This window comes from Lacerta agilis, chromosome 13 (genome assembly GCF_009819535.1).
Source record: "Lacerta agilis isolate rLacAgi1 chromosome 13, rLacAgi1.pri, whole genome shotgun sequence".
Taxonomy (NCBI): Eukaryota; Metazoa; Chordata; class Lepidosauria; order Squamata; family Lacertidae; genus Lacerta; species Lacerta agilis.
The window spans coordinates 2,766,956-2,791,259 of NC_046324.1; the positions used below are offsets into that span (position 1 = coordinate 2,766,956).

General features: G+C 44.1%; 2 protein-coding genes across 10 annotated transcripts in view; one reads left to right on the plus strand and one right to left on the minus strand.

The window, feature by feature from the left end:
- Positions 1–1,464: 1,464 nt before the first annotated feature.
- GTF2A2 (general transcription factor IIA subunit 2) lies at positions 1,465–9,407 on the minus strand. 3 transcript variants are annotated; one of them, XM_033167868.1, is made up of 6 exons: positions 9,285–9,402; positions 8,905–8,977; positions 6,146–6,290; positions 4,060–4,164; positions 3,153–3,279; positions 1,465–1,716 (listed from the first exon to the last, which is right to left on the minus strand). In XM_033167868.1, the coding sequence occupies exons 3-6, from the start codon at positions 6,215–6,217 to the stop codon at positions 1,691–1,693; spliced, it is 330 nt and encodes a 109-aa protein (XP_033023759.1). In that variant the 5' UTR covers positions 6,218–6,290; positions 8,905–8,977; positions 9,285–9,402; the 3' UTR covers positions 1,465–1,690. The 3 variants fall into 3 exon arrangements, with proteins under 3 accessions (XP_033023759.1, XP_033023757.1, XP_033023758.1); XM_033167866.1 differs by lacking the exon at positions 8,905–8,977 and having other exon boundaries at positions 6,146–6,319; positions 9,285–9,407; XM_033167867.1 differs by lacking the exon at positions 8,905–8,977 and having other exon boundaries at positions 9,285–9,405.
- A 211-nt stretch (positions 9,408–9,618) lies between these two features.
- BNIP2 (BCL2 interacting protein 2) overlaps positions 9,619–24,304 on the plus strand; it is an 84,779-nt gene continuing 70,093 nt past the window's right edge. For 2 of the 7 annotated variants that reach the window (XM_033167860.1, XM_033167861.1), the window contains exons 1-9: positions 9,619–9,707; positions 13,553–13,680; positions 15,415–15,479; positions 17,085–17,249; positions 18,827–19,003; positions 19,114–19,216; positions 19,744–19,875; positions 20,878–20,964; positions 21,060–21,158. In XM_033167860.1, the coding sequence (XP_033023751.1) occupies positions 13,631–13,680; positions 15,415–15,479; positions 17,085–17,249; positions 18,827–19,003; positions 19,114–19,216; positions 19,744–19,875; positions 20,878–20,964; positions 21,060–21,158 (878 nt within the window). In that variant the 5' untranslated portion in view covers positions 9,619–9,707; positions 13,553–13,630. Of the gene's footprint in view, positions 9,708–13,552; positions 13,681–15,414; positions 15,480–17,084; positions 17,250–18,826; positions 19,004–19,113; positions 19,217–19,743; positions 19,876–20,537; positions 20,645–20,877; positions 20,965–21,059; positions 21,159–23,396; positions 24,230–24,304 lie in introns of those variants that run through there. The other 5 variants (XM_033167859.1, XM_033167858.1, XM_033167862.1 and 2 more) reach the window with 5 other exon arrangements.

The window sequence follows — 24,304 nt, forward strand, 5'->3', positions numbered from 1 at the left end:
TAGAGAGAAGCAAACCTGAAAAATATGGTACCTTAGGGAATACACCTTGACCTGTTAGGGAAAAGTTAGCAACTTTCTTAGGAACAGAGCAGGACCACAGACTTGTTCTGTAGATCTGGGATGGGGAACAAGGGGCCCTTCAGCTGCTGAACAACTAATTCCCATCAGCATGGCCAGCACTAAAAAATGATGGCAGCAGCATTCCAGCAACACCTGAAGCACAACCCAAAAAACCTTCGGTAAGGAGTGTTGTGTGGCACATGCATTCCTATGAGACTGCAGAGGTTGTGGGATTCCAACTCCCATCAGCTCCAGCCAGCATAGCCAATGGTCAGGAGATTCTGGGAGTTGTTGGAAGGCCACAGGAAAGTGAGCTATGGAAGGGTAGGCCTGTTAAGCAACTAGCCATGATGGCCAAGATGATCTTCCATGTATGGAGCTCCTTGACTTTTGAGGAAGCTCATTTGCCAGTACGATTATCTGCCATTACTGTTTGAATACATTTCCTACAAATCTGTTTTTAGCTTATGCATGCTTTTCGCACTGTTTTACTTTTTGCTTGTTCATAGGTTCATAGGAACGCGGGTGGCGCTGTGGGTTAAACCACAGAGCCTAGGGCTTGCCGATCAGAAGGTCAGCGGTTTGAATCCCCCCAACAGGGTGAGCTCCCGTTGTTCGGTCCCAGCTCCTGCCCACCTAGCAGTTCGAAAGCACGTCAAAGTGCAAGTAGATAAATAGGTACTGCTCCGGTGGGAAGGTAAATGGTGTTTCCGTGCGCTGCTCTGGTTCGCCAGAAGCGGCTTTGTCATGCTGGCCACATGACCCGGAAGCTGTATGCCGGCTCCCTCAGCCAGTAAAGCGAGATGACCGCTGCAACCCCAGAGTTGTCTGCGACTGGACCTAATGGTCAGGGGATACTTTACCGTTACCTTTTAAGGTTTAAAGTACATCAGAATTGGCTCTTTCTAAAGGGTTGTAAATGGTGCCTTTCATATACTGTACATGGTTCCCAGGGTTTCCAAGGCTTGAAAACAACAGGCATTATTATTCTATACTTTCCTTATACTAGCTGCCTTTTCACACTTCTCTTCTGTGAGGGGAGGGGGTGGTTACCCTTTTATACTAGCAAAGCCTGTTTGCACCATATATTCTGGTAAAATACAGAACTAGAATAACTTTAGAAGATTCAAAGTTTAACAAGTCTGCCTACTGTGACATCAGAATTTCTCAATTTGTGTAGATTCCCAGCTAATTACAATGTGGGGCATCCTTCGGCATTATATACATTGTTGACTGTATATACACAAGATAGCAGATTCCTTTAACCCACCCAGGGATTCCTATTCACAGAAGTAAAGGAAACAGGCCTACTTACCACTCATCTAAAAGTTTTAAATAAAATGTTTATTGGAGAAGTTACCTTGATGAACCAAAAAGCAATAGCATTTCATCCTTATTTTTTTTTTTGTTTCTCTTTTTAAAAAAGCAATATTCTTTGTCTTCATGTCTTAGGTGAACTCAAAAGATGCTCTACAGAGCTTCTGCCAAGACAGTTCCACAAGGCATTCCAGCATGGATTACTCATTTCTGCATCATTAAAATAGGTCATCCACACACTCTTTGGCCACCCTCCTCTCTCAGAATTGCAGCCTCTTAAAGACATTGCTGGCACAGGGGCCCATCTTCCTCTTCACTCTGCAGCATTGGAACCAGTATCTGGAAGCGAGAAGAAGGCAATTTAAAACAGGACACTGCTGTTAAAGACAACAACTCCAAGGCCAAAATGAGATCTCACAAATTTTATGAGCAATTCTCCAACTTTTGTTAGCTCCACAAGGCTTCTGTGAATCCTGAATGAAACTAAGAGATTTGTGCCTAATTTTTACATTACTCAACTCTTTTCACTGATTTCATTCTAAACCTTACCCTGAGAGTCAGGCCATTGCGCCATATATCTAAGCATTGCTGCATGTGCTTGGCACCTCTCCAGGTGTCTTGCCAGTTGCAAAAGATTTCAGGGAGTCAGGCTAAGATGCCAAGAACTGAACCTGGGGCATTCCTTATGCAAAGCATATACTTTACCACTGACATAGAAACCCTTCCTGCTGAAGTTCTGGTGTAAGTTGTATGGGGAGCTGAATACAAACTTCATAGACCAAGTTTTTCATATGGATTGAGCCAGTTTTGAACAGAAGGCAGCCAGACAGGAAACACTGCAATCAGTAACAGTGGCTCACTCTCATTATCTCTAGGGCTGTTGACTGCACCACATCCTTCTGAAACTCTTCAGTACCTAACACTGCACCAGCAAGTTACAAAAATTGCATTCATGTGACGAAGGAAGACTGATTTTTTTTAAATAAAAAAAGAAGGCACATAAGTCTGTAAGTAAGAAGATCCTTCAAGAGGCAATGCTGTTAAGATACAAGGGTGCCAATTTTTTAGTCAGCCCCTGCTTCACTGTCTTTAACACAGGGTTGGGCAGCACATACCAGTAGTGGGTAGGGCGAGAAGCACATGGAGGTGGAACAATGCATGGAAGCTTCTTCTCTGTACAATATGTCACATTCCATCCATGCAGAAGTTGAGATATTTCTGCACCCATACACCCATCTCTCCATCCAGGCAAGCAAGAGGCGTTGTCACACTTCAAGGACATATTCCAGGCAGGCAAAAGTACCCCAGAAGGGCTCGGAGAATGGTGGCTGAGAGGTGTGGCTTGGGGAGAGTCCCAAGGGCTATATAGGGCCTGAGGTTCCCCACTCCTGCTTTAAAAAAGAACATGGCAGACAGGACTTTTCTCTCTCCCACACCTGGAGATGCTGCAACTGAACCTGGGACCTTCTGCATACAAAGCATATGCCCTAGTCCAGGCACAGGCAATGTAGTGCCCTCCAGATATTTTGGACTATGAGTCCCATAATCCCTGACCATGAGTGGGGTGGCACCACCACCAAACAATGGGCAAAATGTCTTTTAGGATACTTTAAGGGAAGGGAGAAGAAGCCTTTCATATGCTTTGTGCAAAATTTTCTCATCAAAGACTCGTGGCTTTGCCTACAGCTGTAATTCTTGTGCATTAAAAAAAAAATCTATTGCTACTCTGCCACTTGTTCTCAGCATCTTCACACACATCACATTCCAGAACTTACTTTTCCCATCACAGGCTACTATTTTCACTTTATCCACTTTCACAAGCTCAGTGACCTCTCTGAATTCAACATCATTCAGTACAAATGTCCAAACGTTGTCACAAAATCTGTATGTGTTCAGGGAGCCCTTCAGGAGCGAACAGGGGAAGGAAGACAGAGGAAAAAAGAACATCTAAGTAACTTCAAGAAAAGCTTCTTTGGAATTGTTTCACTCATATTTTGTGCCACCCATGTGGCCTCAGAGTAATTCTGAAGGGTGTGCTTCTTGTGCCACCTTGTGGTAGGCTTAAAGAAAAAAAAAAAAAACACCCACACAGAATTAAAGGAGAGGATTAGAATAGCCAAATGCCGGACTGAGAAGTACAATTAGATCTCCCCCCATAACCCACTTAAACGCACAGTTCAGCCCTTGGGCATATAGCAAAGCTAACCCAGTTATTTGAAATTTTGCATTACTGCTGCATGTCCTGCCACCAAAATTTTATAACTAATATGTTATAATGATTTATATCCGCCTTTCAGGACACAAAGTCCATATGCTGGTTTCTTTTCAGATCATATATTTCACCTTTTATAAATCCTTCCAAGATGGCTCACATGAAACACTAAACCACATTTTTTAAAAATCAGGAAAAAATAATGTCAACGTATAGAAAAAATAACCAAGGTGCCTCCTCCAGTTTTGCGCTGCATTAGAACATCAAAGAATATATTCTTCTGAGTCCACATTTTTGCTGATTCCTAACATTAATTTTAAAAAAACTTGGAAGATTTTCCATACCAACTTGCTTCAGAGGAAGATGTTGCAAGCTGGAGTCAAAAGAAGTCTGCACCCATTTTAAGTCAGCAAGTTACTGTAAATGGTAGAAGCCATTAGCTACTCCTCATTAGCATTTAGCTTTCTTACCCTGAAATTGACTCTGTTTCTGACCCGTTGTGCCAATGCAGAATTGATAGCTTTGTCAAACTGAAGTAGCACTTGAAGGGCAAGCTGGGGGGTGATCTGCTGAGACTGAAATGGGAGAGGAAAAATGAAAACATTCAGCTTTGAGGATAAATTACATTCAATATTGAATACAAGCTCATATCTCCAAAACCTTAAGTTATAACAGTTCTGATTACATAGGTAAAGGGACCCTGGACCATTAGGTCCAGTCGTGTGACTCTGGGGTTGCGGCGCTCATTTCGTGTTAATGGCTGGGGGAGCCGGTGTACAGCTTCTGGGTCATGTGGCCAGCATGACTAAGCCACTTCTGGCGAACCAGAGCAGCACACGGAAACACCATTTACCTTCCCGCCGGAGTGGTACCTATTTATCTACTTGCACTTTGAAGTGCTTTCGAACTGCTAGGTTGGCAGGAAGAAGAAGAAGAAGAAGAAGAAGAAGAAGAGTTTGGATTTGATATCCCGCTTTTCACTACCCGAAGGAGTCTCAAAGCGGCTAACATTCTCCTTTCCCTTCCTCCCCCACAACAAACACTCTGTGAGGTGAGTGGGGCTGAGAGACTTCAGAGAAGTGTGACTAGCCCAAGGTCACCCAGCAGCTGCATGTGGAGGAGTGGAGACGCGAACCCGGTTCCCCAGATAACGAGTCTACCGCTCTTAACCACTACACCACACTGGCTCACTGGCAGGAGCAGGGACCAAGCAAAGGGAGCTCACCCCGTTGTGGGCATTCGAACCACTGACCTTCTGATCGGCAAGCCCTAGGCTCTGTGGTTTAACCCACAGCGCCACCCGCGTCCCTTACATAGAAACATTGTAATCAGCACTATAAAATTCCTTTATTAATTTATTATTTCAATTTCTAGCCTGCCCTTCACCAAATCAATGATCCTAGGGTAGGACACAATGGACAACATAACAATAAAATCATACAACAGTTTAAACAAAAATGTTAAACCATTATCTAAGCAACACAATCCTAATAACAGAGCAGACTGACAATTCAATTAAATTTGTGGCTGCTCTGTTACACCAATCCAATTTAAAAGGCCTGAGCAAAAGTTATCAAAAAATTATGCTTTCACAATTCTAACTACAGATAGAAAATTCCCTTGTTAAATTCTAACCAGTAGAGTCCCAACGATTTTCCATATTTACCTGAACACCAATACAAAAAAAAATAAAAAATAAAAAAATCCTTCCAGTAGCACCTTAGAGACCAACGTAAGTTTGTTCTTGGAATGAGCTTTCGTGTGCATGCAGTGTATCCAAGAACAAACTTAGGTGGTCTCTAAGGTGCTACTGGAAGGATTTTTTATTTTATTTTTTTGTTTTGACTATGGCAGACCAACACAGCTACCTACCTGCAACTGAACCAATACAAAAATTAGCTACCCTCTTAACATATCTTAGTCAGGTCTGTGTGTGTCTTAGCATGGGTATTCTGCCCATCTTCAGTTTTTCCAGACTAGCAAATAAGCATTTTATTTCTGGCACGGAGTTTGCAAGATTGCAAGCCTTATGCTCTCAGCTTAAAAAGTTTAAACTTTAAATGTTAGGGTTGCACTGAAAAGTTAGGACCATCTTCCTTTGTGGATTTCCTCTTACCATTACACTGATGTGTTTATTTACTTATAATTCACACATGATGTAAGGTATGGGGGGGAGGGGGTAAACAGCAAATAAACACTATGTTACATTTTATTCAGTCATATTTTGACTATCTGTTGTGGCTTGTTCATGCATCCCACCATTTACGTGTGTTCAAGTCATGTACAGTGCCAGAAACCTGGAAGTGTGGCAGAGACCTGAAGAGCCCCAACAAAGCTCTACTGCACCTCTGGCTCATGAGGAGAGCATTCCAGGATCCTGAAGAGGATACTCCCTTTGGGCTCTGAGGAAAGTCTCCTTGTGAGCTGGAGGTGCAGTAGGGTGCTCCCCACTAATGCTCATTCCACTTATGTGTCCAGGGGGCCAGAACGTAACCCTGGTGTAAGTTCAGCACTGGGCTGTTCAGGCTTACAAGGGCATAAAAGGTTACAGTCTACCTGTATGAGCTCATCTAGGCTCTCCTGAAGACTATTCCCCAGCGTGGTGTTTCTATAGAGCTGGTAGGCCATGGCTCATGAGAAGGACAGAAAACCGTTGTTGACCATCCACAGATCTGAAACTGCTGCAACTTTCACCAAAAGCCTAGGAAATCCAGCATAACAATTAATGACCTAGACAGGGAGCATTTGAACAAAGTCTGATGAGAACTTCCACCTACCAAAGAAATGCAAGTTAACAAACTGGCCACAATGATAAAAATTACAAAAATCAGAAAGAAATCAAATATACCTTGGAAGCAAACATAGCTTGTCTACAGCTTAAGATTTTTTAGGTGTATTAGAGATTTAATTCTTAAGTACTGGCTGCCAATGCAAATAACAAAACATGTAAAGTAACACAGTTTTCACTGTAAAATAAGAAAAACCATACAAACTCCCTAGGTGTGACAAAATTATTCCTGTGACTAAACATCAACAAATATTTTTCACAAGGGTGGTACATGGCCTTGAAAGATTTCCACTTTGTCAAATCCAGGAAGTTTTATCCTTAGTTAGCAGATATACATACTACATAAAAAGGTAAAGGGACCCCTGACCATTAGGTCTAGTCGTGTCCGACTCTGGGGTTGCGGCGCTCATGTTAATGGCCGAGGGAGCTGGCGTACAGCTTCTGGGTCACGTAGCCAGCATGACTAAGCCGCTTCTGGCGAACCAGAGCAGCGCACAGAAAATGCCGTTTACCTTCCCACCGGAGCGGTACCTATTTATCTACTTGCACTCTGACGTGCTTTCGAACTGCTAGGTCGGCAGGAGCTGGGACCGAGCAATGGGAGCTCACCCCGTCACAGGGATTCGAACCACCGACCTTCTTATCGGCAAGCCCTAGGCTCAGTGGTTTAGACCACAGCGCCACCTGCAACCCACATCACCCGTGTGATGTTAGGAGGAATTAAATAATAATATTCATGTTTTATTGGTGTTCATAATACAATCATGAATTATAATAATTCCAGAGATGATTCTGAAAGTTTTTTCTCTCTCTCCCCAGAAGGGTACCATCGTTAATCTGTCACAGCAAAAATGTTAGGGATGTTAAAGACTAACAGCGGGGTCGAATTGGAAATACCAAAGGCAGTACTGTGGCTTTTCTAATTTAAAAGCATACGGAGTAAGTCATTATATTTCTTTTGCATACTTTTAGCACTTCAGTCACAGAGCTTCTTCTGCACTAATTTAAGGCCTCACAGAACCTACTTGCTGCTGTTTGCTTTTAGCTGCATTCAGCTGCTTTGATATTATGCGACACTGCAAGGGCTTACCTGGCCAGGTGCCACCCACCTTGCTACAGGGTGGCCACCCTGCTCCCATCTTGGCAGGACAATGGGCTGCTGGCTGGGGGTGGGGCGAGGGCCAGGAAAAATGGCCAATGCCCTTTGGCCTACTAGGCTCACTTTGTTTCCTTCCAGATTCACCCACCCACCCCTCCCTAAAAAGATAACATGGTCTTCTTTTGCAGGCTAACCTCTTGCTTTCTAGGTCAGCAGGTGCTGCTATGGTTGTAAGATGGTTGTGATATTCAGAACCGGGAAGGAATTTTCCTGCCCGTAGCAATTCGTCACAACTTTAGCAGTTTTTAGGCTTTGGTCAGTATCCTATAGTCTATCTTCGAGATGGGGGGTGACATCCTCATGTGTTGCAGCATTGCAGTGCCCCTTAAAGTGTGGATTGCTGGAGTCACTGGCCCTAGAGCGGCAGGTAGGTCAAACTCCCGGCTTTGGTGAGGTGGAAGGGCACGCTGAGTAAGTTCACGCTTTACAGTCCCCTCCAACTGCACCTGACTGCCCTGCGCATCCTCAGCCCTTGTTGGGATAGGGATACCTTCCAAGGCCTAAGCCAAGGTTCCTACACCTGAAATTCAATAAAGTTGTGGCCTAATTTAAACCCATACATTATTGTCATGTCTCATTTTTTGGTGGGGGGGGGGGATAAGCTCCGGGGACAGGGTTTACTGCATGGGCTTGCAAATGGATGATTTAGCTGAGGTTCTTGAATTGCAGGTGGGGGACTAGATGACTATCAGGTTCCCTTCTATGATTAAAAATTGGATCCCCAGATGCATATTTGGGTTAAAAGGTTGAAGGTACCTGCCCCAGGGGTTGCATGACAGTGGAAGGTTTCCTGCACACACAAACACGTGTACAGAACACGCACACCCCAAACAAGCCACCACCCACTTCAGCTGATGCCTGCAGATTGCCTGGTGTGTGTGGGCGTATGCCATTGCCCATACCAGACACATCCAGCAATTGATCAGATCACCAGAGCTGGATGAGCAGGCAACATCCATCTCCCCAAAGACCCCAGCAACATTTGTCCTTTACCATATTTTTCTTTTCATAGTGGTGCTGTAAGAAAACTGCTAGCACATGTGCGAAGTAGGGTCTGTCCGGTATTGCTTTCAAATTGGATTGGGAACTGTGTGTTGAGATTCCTGCATTGCAGGGGCTAGACTAGATGACCCTCTATGATTCTATGAGAGATTTCCACCTCTGCCAAAACAAGTAGAGTCTGGGGCAGGACGAGGAAGATTAGGATGGGGGACCCTGCCCCAATACTTGGGAGTTAACCACCCCTGTTTTAAAACCACAGAGAATCTAAATAACAACAACAACAACAACAATACCGTACAATAAAGCAGCCTTGTAATAGATTTTTCAAAATATTGTTTTAGGATTCAGTAACTTTGTAACTGCTACCTTTCACACGTGTTTTGCTTTTTGTGTTATATCTGTGCTGCTTTGTCGTGGGTAAGGCGCCTGGAGTTCAGACCTGGGGAAAGGGCGGGATATAACCAAACAGAACAAGAACAACATTTCCATAGTAGAACTACGACGTTTCAATAGCACGACCGTTCCCCACATGAAAGCCCTAGCAGAGCAGGAGCATTTTAAACCACCACACTTTAACAACCAACACTTATTGTTGCTGCTGCCGCCGTGGTTATTGTTCTTATTATCAAGTGACGACCCAGGGACGGCGAAGGAGCAGAAGCGCTGCCTTCCGTGGCGGGCGGAGGCCTTCCTTTCCCGGGGCGCCGCCCCGACAGAGTCACCCCTTTCCCGGCAGAAGGCGGTACCTGGAGGAGGAGGAGGCCGCGGCGCCTCCCGCCCCTCACGGCCACCGACGCGGAAACAGCGCACGACTCTTCTCCCTCCGTTCCCTCAGGCTGCTCGGTCCGGAAACGGAAGCTCCCACTCCGGAAATCGAAAGAGGAAGTCGCCACCATAGAGATTCCGCGTAGCTGGGCTTCGGTGTGTTCCGCGCATGCGTCTACCGGGGCGGGGCGAGTGGGCGGAGTCGAAGAACCCCCGTTTTCTTTTTGCCTCGTCCGCTTTTTTTTGTGGCGCCGCCGCTTCCTGTCCGGCGACGTTTGCTTCCGGGGCAGGGGCGTCCCTTTAGGAAGATCTGCGGGGGGAGGGAGCTGCTGGCGGGGGAACGGGCCGGGCTCGTAGTGGCCGGATGAGAGCGAGGAAAGGCAGGCCGGAACGGAGGTGGACTGGTGAGTATTGTGGCGGGAGGTTGGAGAGATATTATGGGATGGGGAGCTTGGAGGGGGTTTTTAATTTTGGGGGGGGGGGTTTAAGGGAAATTGACGCACACACAAGCTTCGGAACAGGAAATGAGGGGCTCTCTCTGTCACGTCACATTCAACCCCCCCCCCCAAATAATCTGGATGGTTATTGTCATTGCTTACGTATATCTGTATATTCGTTGAAATACTTATAAAACTGGGAAGCATGTAGGGTTGCCACCTTTGTTCTGGCAAAATACAAGACAGGGTGGGGCTCCACCCCCCCCCAATCTGGTACTGTAGTGACTTCAGTCTGTTGCAGCCTCACAGGATGGCCCCTCTGGACTTCATCAGGGAGACACGCAGGCACACAAATGAATTTGTAAATCTGTCTGCTTGGCTACCCAGAGCTTAAATGCATGGCCTTTCCCACAACCTTTCAAACACGTGCACTTGGAGAGAGTGAAGACCTAAAATACAGAACAAAACTGTAACAATACAGGATGTAGCATTTTCCATTGGAATACTGACAATCCTGTATTATACAGGACAGGTGGCAACCCTAGCATGCAGATGTAAGCTTATGAACAGAAATCGAGGGGGGCAGCAAAAAGCCATCCCCATGTTCTAACCAAGAGCACTGAGAAAATAAGTAGTAGTTAGAGTGTCAGGCTAGGACCTGGGACACCAGGGTTCAAATCCCCTCTCAGTCATGAAGCACACTGGGTGACCTTGGGGGACAGTCACACACCATCAACCTCACCTCACCAGGTTTTTTTTTTGGGGGGGGGGGTGCTACGTAAGCTACCTTGAGATCCTTGGAGGAAAGGTGGGATAAAATTGTAACAACCTCTACTAATAATTATGGTTCGTTTATTGACTTGAATAGCTTTCACTGGAGTCCTAAGTGCATATTAATTAATTTCTATACTGCCCTTTATCTGAGTATCATAGAACTGTTTACAATATAAAAACACAAAAATATGTAGCATAGTAACAAATAAAAACAATACACCCATCCGCACTTTGAAAAGCCATAGATAAAACTCTTATGTGTTCACATAGCCTGATCCTGTGCAAGCTTGCTTACCTGGAAGTAAGACCTGCTGAGCTGAATTGGGCCTGCTATTAAGTAAGCTTGTGTAAAATGAGCTCCTTGGGAGTTGAAGTGTGAACATAGGGCAGGACAGGGGTTGTATGCAGTTCTGCTGCATAAACGAATGGGATTTTGTGATCTTAAAGATGAGAAATGGAAAAAAACCCAACCCTGCAGGTTAAGAAGGAAGGAATGAAAACCCGGCTTTTAATGGAAGTAATGTAGAAATAAAGGTAAAATTGAGATATCATGACTATGCTGTGAACTAGGTTTAGCAATGGTGGAAATTGTGTGATTAGTGATGTGTATTTTGCCTTTTGAGCTTGTCCAGTCTCACAAGAAAGGATATATGTTGTTCAGTTATTGAGCCAAAGTGACTTGTTCTGCATATATTGGCTTCTTAGGATGAGTTTCAATATGACTTTTGAAATTCTGTAATATTAAGAATGGCATTTTATGTAATCTTCTACAAAAACTCAAGCTATAATAATTTATCAGTGTTAATTGTGACTGAACTTGATAGCCTTGTCTGTGATAGCCTATGCAGTTAGCTCAGTTCAGAGGTGATGTGTCAAAATCCTATGGCTTATTAGGAATAACCATCAATGCTATTGTGACTTTTTTGTGAAGAATTACAGGTAAATGTGATCCTCAAAGGAAAACAATTTGCACATCATATATTCAAAGTACATTAATAACTTGCTATTTCACAGCTATAGCTTTGTGTTTTTTGTTCCTGGAGGCTGTTAAGTGAGTGTTTTATTAAGCAATAAGTTGTTGGGTTATGTTGTAAGGCACACAGCCAAAACACTGCAAGCAACATTGCTTGTGATGTGCTGGGTGGAGTTGAGCAATTACGAAAGAGCTTTAACTGTTCTTCTAAGGGTGCATAACTTGCTAGAATTTTTTTCCCTTCAAGGTTTGCAAAGCCAGACAATGAACTTTATTGGGGATTCTCCTTGGGAGGTGGGTTGTCTTTTGTTTGCCTAACCTACTGATCAAGCCAACCTACCTTCCTCGGAGCTATCCTGGCAACCCCTGCTCCCAAAGAGGGTGTCGGCTTCGTTGCCATTGCCACTGCCCAAGCGCCTTATCATAACAGTATCCAAGGCAATTCCTCTGGAAAGGCTGGTGGGGAGGTAGGAGGCTGGTTGATTGTTCGGAGACACTCAGAGCACTCTGTGGCAGCAGAATCCAAATCTCTGGCAATAATTTGTGTGTGCATGCGGGGTGGGTTGGCTGACTTTGCCCCAGGTGGCCAAGGCTCTCTAGGTGCCTTGGGAGGTGGTGGGATGGTAATCCTCCACAGTTTCAGAGTTGCAGGGAAGTCTGATCTCTTGTAAAAGGATGACACTGTACTGACCGCAGCAGGTAGAACTGTTGAAGCTGCTCTTTCTACTAAAGAGCATATGGGATGTTGCCAATGTAATGTGGGAGGTATATGTTGCCAAATCTTAATTATATAAGCCACAGACTTTACTAACGGAAAGGGATGATAGCCCTCTTTTAGCCAGAATGTTATCCAAGGAAAAGTTGACTTCTTTATATGTAGTATTTATATATGGGTTCTGTCACAATAAATCATAAAAAGAGAAGTTAGTGATAATAAAACATATGTGGATTTACCTATTCCCAAAGTGTGCACAGTAAAATGTCTTCCCCAACTGAGTTCAGGTGAGCAGTTAGGAAGGGTCTTCAAATATTGTTGGTTTCTGAGCATTCCTGGGGTGGGGGTCCCTCTGCTCTTTAATAGTATGAGGCTTATGAAGAGCTTGAATGGAATCTGAATTATTCAATCTGAATTACTTAAAATAAGGGGGTGTGGGTAGAGATATTAGGTGCTAAATTGAAGCAAGTTGAAAACCACATATTTCTCTTCAGTCCCCTGGGTTTTATACAACAGAATGTATTAACGTTTTTATCTTTTACACCCAGATGTTTATATATCTATCCACTGAGGATTTCACTTTGTGAGTGAATGAAGTACCAACTAATCCACAAAAGTTCATGCAGCAATACATTTGCTAGTTTTCAGGGTTCAAAAAAAAACCTCATTCTGGTCTTCTCCTTGCCTTTATGATCTTCCTGGGTAGCAGCAGCCGCAACCTCCCACTGGCCCTTGGTACCCTGGCTCAGTGTTTTTCAACCGTTTTTGGGCAAAGGCACACTTGTTTCATGAAAAAAAATCACGAGGCACACCACCATTAGAAAATGTTAAAAAATTTAACTCTGTGCCTATATTGACTATATATAAAGTAATTCTCTTGAATTTTTCAATTTTTCCCACGGCACACCAGGCAACATCTCGCGGCACACTAGTGTGCCGCAGAACAGTGGTTGAAAAACACTGCCCTGGCTGATATTTGGGGCCAAAGCATGCTTCCCTTCAACTCTGCAGTCCTAGCCAACTTTAAATATATATCTGCCTTTACTTATACTTCCTTCCTTCATATGTAGTATGTCCTGGATAGTGGAGCTTACCATAAAAAGTGGAGAAAGTTCCCAAAAGATGCATAAAGCCACTCTTAGGGAACTTTCACGTAAAATATGTAGTAGGTTATGGGATTGTTCAGACAAACCCATGCCTCTTCGCTTTGCCCTCAAATGTGTGTCCTCATATTCCTGTTTCTCATTTATGTTACTCATCTGCTTATTGCTGTGATTCTTAGGAAGATAGATCAGCTCATGAGTACTGGAATTTCAATTGCTGAGCAAACACTTTCAAAATACTTTGCAGTTCTTTCCTAAGATCTAACACGAAGCAGGAATTCTGGATCACGTAGAATCTGCATCAGCCATTGAGGCGACACTGAGGATGGAAGGAGTTGAACTTAAAGAAGAGTGGCAAGATGAAGACTTTCCAAGGTAAGATGTGGCTATGGCAGAGCTTGATTTGCTCTGGAACATATTCTTCAGAAAGTGGAGTTTGGCTTGTCCCTAAAAAGTGTTTGTCTGTTGTAGCCAAGGGAGGTACTGCTTCCTGTGTGTTCATGTGGCTCCGTAAGCCTCATCTTCTGCCCTCTTTTTATGTTGGGGATATTTCACATATTCAGCTATGAATTTAAATTATATTATTTCAAAAGCAGACTCAGGAAAAATGTGCAGTTTATCTTTGCACATACATTCTTTTCTTGGGTATGTATGCACATTTGCCACATGATCTGAACCTGACTGCAGAGGTTCAGCATAGAGGTAATAAAATTTTGATTTACCATTTTTTTCAAACTGGGCCTTGAGATTTTAAAGAGCTTGCAAACTTTTCAAGGTCCCGAAGAAGGAGTGTTTTACTCCAGAGCATGCTAATCTACAATTAAGAGTTTTGCACCAATGAGCACTGGAGACTGTTCTCCATTTCATTTTGTTCATTTGAGGTCCTTCCCTTCCTGCTCTTTTTTCTGCCCTGCACTGCAACTCTCCTCACCTGATATAAGGGGCAGGACATACTTTCTTATTGCAGGATGGTCATCTAGTCCAACCCCTACAATGCAAGAATCTTAGCTAAAGCATTCATGACAGATGGCCATCCAACCTCTGCTTAAAAACCTCCAAGGAACGAGAGTCCACCACCACTTGTGGGAGTCTGTTCCACTGTAGAACAGCTTTTACCATCAGAAAGTTCTTTATGATGTTTAGTTGGAATCTCCCTTCTTATAACTTGAAGCCATTGGTTCTGGTTGTACCCTCCAGAGCAGGAGAAAACAAGCTTGCTCCAACTTTCATGTGGTAGCCCTTCAGATATTTGAAGGTGGTTATCAAATCTCCCTCAGTCTCCTCTTTTCCAGGCTAAACATCCCCAACTCCTTCAACCATTTCTCATATGGCTTGCTTCCCAGAACCTTGGTTGCCAGAACGTTCCAGATTGTCAATATCCTCCTTAAATTGTGGTGCCCAGAACTGGACACAGGTGTGGTCCGTCCAAGGCAGAATAGAGTGGTACTATTGTTTCCCTTGATCTGGACACTAGACCTCTCTTGTTGCAGCCTTGAATAGCATTAGCCCCCCCCCCCCCCCGCACCACACTGTGGTCCACTAAGACCCCTTGATGCTTTTCACATGTACTGCTAGTAAGCCATGTGTCCCCCATCCTATATTTGTGCATCTGTGTTTTCCTGCCTAAGTGCAGAGCCTTACATTTGTCCCTATTGAAATCAATTTTGCTAGCGTGCACCCAGTTCTCCGACCTGTTAAGGTTATTTTGAATTCTGATTCTGTCTTCTGAGGCATTAGCTACCCCTCCCAGTTTGTTGTCATCTGTAAATTGGGTGAGCATCCCCTTAATTCCGTCATCCAAGTTGTTTTTTAAGACGTTGAACAACAATGGGCCCAGGACAGAACCCTGCAGCACTCCACTTGTCACTTTTTCCAGGATGATGAGGAACCATTAAGAGTACTCTTTGGGTTTGGTCAGTCAATCAGCTATAGATCCACCCAAATCTATTGGGTTACGCAAAGCTGATGTCTGGATGCTGTGTAAGAAGTGATTGGGCACTGATAGAGATGAGAAAGATGGAGGGGGTGAGGAAAGATTTTTCTTTTGCCCCCCCCCCCTGTACCTAGCACTTTCTTCATTGTTTCCTCTTATGTTTTTTACTGTCCCAGACCTCTACCAGAGGATGACCATATTGATGATATGTCAGATCCAGCTGAAAGGGGGGACCAACCTGGTAAGTTTTGTATAAAGGTATACAGTGGTACCTCGGGTTACATACGCTTCAGGTTACATAGTCCGCTAACCCAGAAGTAATGCTTCAGGTTAAGAACTTTGCTTCAGGATAAGAACAGAAATCATGCTCTGGCGGGGCAGCGGCAGTGGGAGGCCCCATTAGCTAAAGTGGTGCTTCAGGTTAAGAACAGTTTTAGGTTAAGAACGGACCTCCGGAACGAATTAAGTACGTAACCAGAGGTACCACTGTATATGGTTCTGCATATGACTTTGGACTTCAGCTCACATAATCCCTAGTCAGCGTGGGAGGTGGAGCATCTGGGGGACCACAGGTTTCTCATTCCTACTCTTATCTAAGGGTCACCCATGTGGGACCTGCAGGTGCCAGTGTGCCCATAACTTGGTAAAGGTGTGGGTAAATATCCCCTTAAAAATCAACAATGCCTGAGAAACGATTTGCTCTTCCTGCACAGTTCCTGTTCGTCCTGCCTCAGCCTCCTCTACATCGGTCACTCCCCCACTCCTGAAAACAGGATTGGGCATCGATCATCCCATTCATTCAGTACAGAGGAGATGTTCAAATGGCTTTTCTCTGGGAGCAAGTACCTTTTCTCCACTGATGGGTGGCTGACCGTGGGGTTCTACTTGCACCATTTGTGGTCCTGCATCCCCCGTGACCCCCCTCTGTTTTGTTGGTGACTTCTGATGCTGGGTAAATGTGACAGAAAATGAAACAAGAAAATAAACTGCTCTGGATTAAATATTCAAGGATGGAAGATACTATTTACTTGCTCAGATCTTTAAGGGACAATCTTCAGTCAATTTTTTAATTTCATTTATTTTTTATGTAGGAAAGTTTTGACTGTTTAACAGAAGCCCACTACTCACACTTCTGAGTGGCAACTGTTTGTCAAATAGTAGGAGCATAGAGGGCTGCCTTATACTAAATCAGACCATTGCTCCATCTAGTTTAGCACTGGATTAGTATATAATGAACTGTTTGCAGAACTATATACAGTATGTTAGCTACAACTCTTTAAAAAGGGCGATTGAAACTGTAGCATAATGCTTATGCTGTTTGTTTAAAAAAGTTTTCACTTACAAATGTTTGAGTTTGGTTTACATAGACTTGGAGTATGCTTTCATCATTCTGTTTCTTTTAATAACTTAAGCTGTATTTTGTGGGGGTGTATGGACGCGGGTGGCGCTGTGGGTTAAACCACAGAGCCTAGGGCTTGATGATCGGAAGGTTGGCGGTTCGAATCCCCGTGACGGGGTGAGCTCCCGTTGCTCGGTCCCAGCTCCTGCCCACCTAGCAGTTCGAAAGCACGTCAAAGTGCAAGTAGATCAATAGGTACCGCTCCAGCGGGAAGGTAAACGGCGTTTCCGTGCGCTGCTCTGGTTCGCCAGAAGCGGCTTTGTCATGCTGGCCACATGACCCAGAAGCTGTATGCTGGCTCTCTCGGCCAGTAACGCGAGATGAGCGCCGCAACCCCAGAGTCGGACACGACTGGACCTAATGGTCAGGGGTCCATTTACCTTTATGGCTGTCACTGGCTTTAACATGTCTTATAGAATAAACTTCCCTTCCTTTCCAATTTATTAGAAGTGAATGGCAACAAAGTTAAGAAGAAACTATTGGCTCCAAATATAAACTTAACTCTGGATTGCAGTGAAGAATCCATTTTGTCTGACTTGGATGTGAGCGGGGATATTGATCTGGATGATATGGACACACCGTCTGAAAATAGCAATGAGTTCGAATGGGAAGGTAAGACTTGACTCTATCTAAGCCTTGTGTATAGGTATTTCCTCTGCTTCCTTTGTCAGCATTGTTGATTACTGGAGTTGTTCTGTGTGGTGGGTGGCCCACTGGGTTTCTGGTCGCTTCATCAGAAGCCTGCTGTGGCCTGTTTGCAAGGATGATAAAAGTCCTCCATATCAAATTGTGTACAGTTGGCATGGGCAGAACTTTGGATTGTGTGATCTGTTTTTTTAAAATCTAGAATCTAAAGGCCCAGCAACCAGAGCCTGCTCACATCTGTCAGCTTGGGGTAGGACACTGTGGGCATCGCTGTGCTGGTTAGTAAAATGTATAGGGTGGAAGTTCTAAAAGCACGTGGTAGTTAGTTGTTTTGTAATTGTATGCTTGTTGTTTTTCCAAACTGACATAGCTACCGCTTCGCTTCAAGGCTGCTAGTGGCGTATTTGGTTCAATTTATAAACAAATGCTACTGATATGAAGGGGAACAGAAGTTATTTTTACTCAGCACAGGATTTTCTAGCTGGTACAAAACTGACAGTGATGATAGCTCTTGAATCAGTTGTGTACCAATGGTTCAGCAGAGATTTCAGAAAGGGTCTCTTCAAAGTTATTCAGTTGCTCAAAGCAAGAGGCTAGACCTGCAGCCGATGACTGTGGTGGCATATTGCTTATTTGTATGAGCTTTTCAAATGTGGGGTGAGAAGTTCGCAGCTCTAGGTACTTAGACTTTGCAGTTCGCTGGGCTGAAGAGAGGCTGGAGTTGTTCGTTATTGGAATAAGGTTTCTGTCTTTTCTCTTCTCTTTAATGCGGCTGTCTGCGTTTTCCTGGAAGGATAGTTTCCATTAACAACTCTGTCTTGGAAACAAACTACTAACATGCTGCAGTAGTTTTTTCACACCTCTGTGGTAAGGTTTGTGTTACTGAAATTAATTTGACAAAGCCGTGAGGATGATGTATTCTTCAGGACGCTTCCCAAGTCCTGCTTAGTTTGGATTGAAATCTCTATTTTGCATGTCTGCCACTAATCATTGTGTTGAGATGATTCACTAAAATCAATGGGGAAATAATAGGTGAAGGGTAGATATCTAGGGCTGTCAACTGATCAAAGGGTTTGGGCATTATCCTAATCCACAAACTGATTTGGAATAACAAAATAAGTGTTCTATTGAGCCTATTACATATATGTAATCATTGCCTGATTAAAGGTTTATCCACCTCAAGACTGTGGTCCCTTTTACAGGGGACAGCTCTGATTTACCAAAATAGATTCTTATCTGATCAGAGGACAAGTTGTTTAAGCTTCAATGTATATTTATGGATTTGGAAAGGAATCACAGCTATGTTCTTTCCATTTAAAAGCAACTCGGCACAATCACTGCTTAACTGCTTAGTCAAAATGCAACCCAAACAATTTGTAGATAAGTTTCTTGACACTTCATTCAATATAATGGGCACAGAACTTTTGAAGATTTGGGGCATACAGGGAAGCAACGAACCTACTATCTACTAATCTGCGATTCACTGTAACAGTATTGTAATTCCTTTTTTAAAAAACAAAAACAAAACAAAAACCTCTGAGCAGATGATCTTCCAAAGCCGAAAACTACAGATGTGATTCAAAAAGGATCGTTGCAAGAATATGCAGCATCAGACGAAAAAGAGGAGGAACGGCGATGGCGGATGTTCCGGATTGGAGAACAAGATCACAGGGTGGATATGAAGGCAATTGAGCCATATAAGAAAGTTATCAGTCATGGAGGTGAGAATAGTGACAGATGCCCTACTTCACCAGTCCCCCACCCCCCCCAAAAAAGAATTGCAGGATGCCTGAAGAAAAGCATAACAATTAGATTTTCTTCTTCATTCTAGGTTATTATGGTGATGGGTTAAATGCAATCGTTGTATTTGCAGTTTGCTTCATGCCGGAAAGTGGGCAGCCAAACTACAGATACTTAATGGATAATCTCTTTAAGTGAGTTGTACTTGATGCATGCATGAACCTGCCTTATTCCAAGTCAGACCTCTGATCCCTGCGTTTCCTCCCATGTCAGAGGCAGAATGCTTGCAAGTGGTGGAGGTGGAAGCAGACAGCAGGAAAGGGCCATTGGCTGGCCCGAGTGCTGGGCTAGATAGGTCATTGGTCTGATTCAGCAGGCCTCTGCTCATGATGACCTTTCCTTAACCCAACCTGAAGAAGCTTCTGCCTTAGCTCTTCCAAAGTTCTCCTACCCTTTTCAGTGGGAGATGCCAGAGAATGCCTAGAGACCTTTTTCATGCCAAGCACATGAGTGATGACCTCTCCCTTCTGGCATTGCTAAGGCCAGACTTACAAATACAATTTTGGCTTTCATTCCTGACTCAGTTTTGCATGTTTCTTAAAAGGAACCGCTGCCTGATTAACAGAGTGCAGGAGAGGGATGCAGTGGCCATAAGGAAAGTTGGTGGGGGAAGATAGCACCAGAAACCTCACTGTCTGTCTCTCCTCCCACCCCCAAACAGGTATGTTATTGGCACACTAGAATTGTTAGTAGCAGAGAACTACATGATCGTTTACCTAAATGGTGCAACAACACGGAGGAAGATGCCTAGTCTAGGCTGGCTCAGGAAGTGTTACCAACAGATTGATAGGAGGTAAGAAGAATGTGAGATGCAGACAACTGCACAACACATGACAATTCTTTTAAAGTGTTATTTACTTCTGTCAAGTGATGTAAGAAAGCTCTGTTGTTACGTCCTTTGTGATTTGGGTTCCATACTCCCAGGGCAGAAGTAGTGCTGGCGCTTAAGGTGGTGTGTTCTCATGAAGAGAAAAAAATGGCACCTGGCCTCCTATGAAAATGTAGCAGAGCCCATTTTTACACAGTGTTGAGCATAGTTCTGAAGAAACTTTCAGAAGAGTGGACTACTGAACCTAGAAAGCTATTTATACTGAGCCAGGGTGTTGTTCAGTATTGTCTACATTGCCTGCCAGCAGTTCTCCAGAGTTTAAGGCAGGAACCTCCCAGCCCTCCAAGGGGATGCCAGGGATTGAACCTGGGGCCGCCTGCATGTAAAGCAGATACTTTCCCGCGGAGCTACTGTATAGAATAGTTTCTGTTCTCTATCCTAGAAGGAAAAGTCATACTGTGGATACTACATGTCATTAGTGTCCATCATGAATGTCTTTCTGGGCAGGTGTCTAGCATTCCTTCAGCAGCTTGGAAAACAGGGTGACTAAGCTCCAGTTTGGAGGCTTGAAACAGCCCCCAAAAGCAAATGTCCCTGACACCCCCCCCCCTTGTTCTGGCAACTAGGTTGAGGATGCAGGTGTTTGGGTTCACCTCTGCCCTTGTCCCAGAATGGCTCTCCATTCCATTCCTATCTCCTGCCCAGGAAACATAGCAAGAGCCTGTCTCTGCAGGTATGGGGACACACTCCCCTTCATTGTCTCTTCAGATCACCTGAGCATAACTGTGACTTTGCTATTTTAGTCTAATTCTAATGCTGATCCCAGACTTACTAGGAGTTTCCTTCTGGCTTACACCTAGAGTAGAGCACTTGCAACGTTCAGTGTCTGCTAGTATCTAGGCTTTGTTGTTTTCCTCTTGCTTCTCTTGTTGATTGTATCTTTTTAATATTTTGATTGAACTTTAGGTTAAGGAAAAACCTGAAATCATTAATAATAGTTCATCCTTCCTGGTTCATTAGAACACTTCTGGCAATCACAAAACCTTTTATTAGGTAACACCCATAATACTTACTTCATTTCCCCCCCCAGTACTGGTATGTTTAGCATTTCAACAGTAACAGTGTCTTTTCTATTCCTTTTTTCCTAGCTCAAAATTCAGCCAAAAAATCAGATATGTCTTTACTTTGGCAGAGCTGGCTGAACTCGTCCCCATGGAATACGTTGGCATACCTGAATGCATAAAACAGTAGGTTGCTGGTTCATAATCCCAAAAATGAAGTATAAATGCTCAGTAACAGAGCAATCCAAACTTTTAGGAAACAGACACTGCTATATGAAGAGCCCTGCCAGCTCACAGTGGCTATTACGAGGTTGAAGGAACAGTGTTTTCCCCTGTGCCCAAAAGTGATTCCAGCTGGCATAGTTGAGGGCCTTTTGTGCATGCGTGATTGTATCCAGGGAACAAGGAGGCTTGGGATCCCGTGACTGCATTGCAGGGGGTTGGACTAGATGACTCTTGGGGGTCCCTTCCAACTCTGATTCTGTGACTTTGCTGCCACCTCTGACATGTCCACAACACACCCCATATTCAGCCTTACCACTGTCGGAGCACCACCATTGTGCCAACAACAGTGGTGTTGTTGTGAGCCACTGCCCTGAGAAGCAGTAGATCTTTTCCTCTTCCAATAGAGAATGAGGTCTGCAGCATCCAGGCTGCCCTGCAGCTTCCCTCCCCAGGTCTCCAGTCCTATACATTGAACTCTATGGCATTTACTTCTGGGTAGACATATATATAACTGCACTCTGAGCTTTTGAAAAAGTTATAAATGCTTGCCTCAGCCAATATTTCCTCCCAGTGCAGCTGGTAGTCAAAGTAAAGGTACAGTATAAGTTGGGTTATGTGCATAATTATGTCCCGCAGCAATTGGTAGTACTGCCAGAGCTGGCGTGGAGAAGCTATACACCTCCTAGTTGCTGTTAGACTAACTCCTAGCAGCCTCAGTCAGCATGGCTGGTAGTCAGACATGACAAGCGTTGTTGTTCAGCCACATCTGGAGGGTGACATGTTTCTCCAGAGGGAGCAGAAGGACTTGGGGGCTGCCTCCGGCATGTTCCTTGGACTTTGGCCTCTATCTCAGTTCAGCAGTAAAATGTTGTGCTGCTCAGGTATATGATGATTTAGGGTTGGTAAGCTATGTAAAGCCCAAGGCTTTAAAAGCCCTCCACCCACTGCGGTCTCTGCTCAAGAAAATAACAGAATTATTACTCATTGATAACCCAGTGATATTGCCTTATGAACTTCCTTGAACCTAAAGGGCATCTGGGGACTTAGAAAACACTGGTCCTTTGGCCTTGTGTGCAAAGGTAGCTTAGTGTGACCAAGAAACACAGCTGGGACAGGGTCATGGGGGTGGGCATGGTAGGGATAGGGGTGCCCTGGGTGAGAAAACCCAGGTCTCAGAGAAGATAGAATGATCTGTTTATTACCTCTGTTTGTTCGGAGGTTGGCAGCTTATTTATTGATGGTCTATACTTACTTTTGACTCAAACGACACACACACATGCCAAAACTCTTAGGATTGCTTTAAGGGTTTTAAAGTGACCAACAGGAAGCTGACTAAACACTGCTGGGCAGCAAATGATCTAGTATGGGAACTGTATTTTGGAAGATCCAACAGATGAGACTTGCTTGTGCCAGTTTCCTAGTGACTCCCCCACCCCATCTTCCAAGGCTGTTATAAGAGCATATGTCTGAGAGATTCGTGCTGTGTGACTAACCACTGCACCACAATGGCTCTCTTGGTTGCCAGACTGGGATGCCCCAGATTCAAACCCTTACTCAGCCATGAAGCTCATTGGATGACCTTGGGCAAAGCACTCTCTCTTTCTGCCTAATCTACCTCACAAGGGGAGTGGGGAGCAAGGGAGTGGGTGCCCAGGTACTTTTTGGAGAAAGAGCAGGATACAAATGTAATAAGGATTTTATAATAGTAGTGTTTCCTATCACTTTCTATGTGCTTCACATACATTAAAAAACACAAGGCTGGCAATTTAGTAGACATGACACAAAAGGAAAACTGAATAGGGAGGGAAGAGGAAAGTTTTTGAGTAGCTCATCCTCTGCTGGCCAAATGAATGGGACCAGGTTGGTCTCCTCCTTGCCATGATGGCCTTTTAGGACACATGGGGTTCAGCCTCCCAGTGGCCCTGGCAGAGGGCAGAGTGTGCCTCCCTTCATCTCTTCAATCCAACTGGCAGCTGGAGCAGAGTGTTCTTTTCATGCAGGGAGGGAGGCACACAGAGCGATCTTGCAGCAGGCATGGTACTTTTACTACAGAGAAGCTAAATGCCTTTACTTTTGTTCACCTTAGCATTACTGCGTAAAGCCCTTTCCCAAGACAGGTGCTGTTAGCTTCAAAACTGGATTTTGCTGGTATACGGAACTGCATCTTATTTACTAAAAAAAAACATTTTCCCCACAAAGGTATGAAGAAGAAAAATTTAAAAAGAAACCCAAAAGGTATATGCACATCTTGATCAGGGCTGTATCTAATCTAGCCAACTTTGCACTGTGCTGAATGTTGGGATATATTTGGCTTGCTGGGCTGCCTGCAGCTTGTATGAATGAACATTCACCCATTGTGCCATTGTGTGTGTGGGTGTATCTGGCTAGCTTATGCTGTGCTGTTCGCAGAATGTTGTGCAAATGGCTCGTTGCTTCAGAAGGAAGCCGAGTAGCCAAAAGGCTAAAGCATTTGCTGTCTAATTATAGCACTAATTGTCAAACCTAGAAGTACAACAATTTTCCACTTTAGGAAGTTGGAGAGCAATTGCTGCAAAATACATTCTTAATTCTAGATGGAGAGTGACTGTGACTCAGCAGTCACTGAGGTTCCAAATTGCTTTAGTTTGCATTGTCACAGTCTAAACTGGCTGAACACCATAAAGGGGAGGAGGGCTTTGTGCTGCCTGTATTTGCTATGTCTTTTTTGTGTCTTATCAATGCATGCCTGGGTTTTCTGGTGCTCAAGAAGTGCATGGCCTGCTAATAAATGTATCTCAGCAACTTCTTCACTTCACAAAATATTGTCCAATCCAGAGCACCAACTGCTACTCTTGCCACTAACAATTTCACTTGATCCAGAATGTGCCCATGGTGTATAATGATTAAAAATGCCTATTTGTGAAGATTTTTTGGGGGTGGGGGTTGTTCCCTTGCAAAGAAGGGAGCAAACTGCTACTTAGCAAGACAGACCTACTCTCTCTTCAGAGCTACATCACCAAACAAATGGATAAACTTGGGAAGAGACTATGTGTACTTCAGGATTCTGAAACAAATTGCAAAGACGCTGTCCCACATTTAATTCCACCCTTTATAGCATTAGAAGGAAT

What these genes read in the sequence shown, in the direction of transcription:
- GTF2A2 (XM_033167866.1), bottom strand. Translation starts at nt 6,217, where the DNA reads ATGGCCTACCAGCTCTATAGAAACACCACGCTGGGGAATAGTCTTCAG. An exon ending in GCCTAGATGAGCTCATACAG is followed by an intron (nt 4,165 to 6,145) that starts GTAGACTGTAAC and finishes CTCCCATTTCAG; the next exon opens with TCTCAGCAGATCACCCCCCA. An exon ending in GAAACAGAGTCAATTTCAGG is followed by an intron (nt 3,280 to 4,059) that starts GTAAGAAAGCTA and finishes TCGCTCCTGAAG; the next exon opens with GGCTCCCTGAACACATACAG.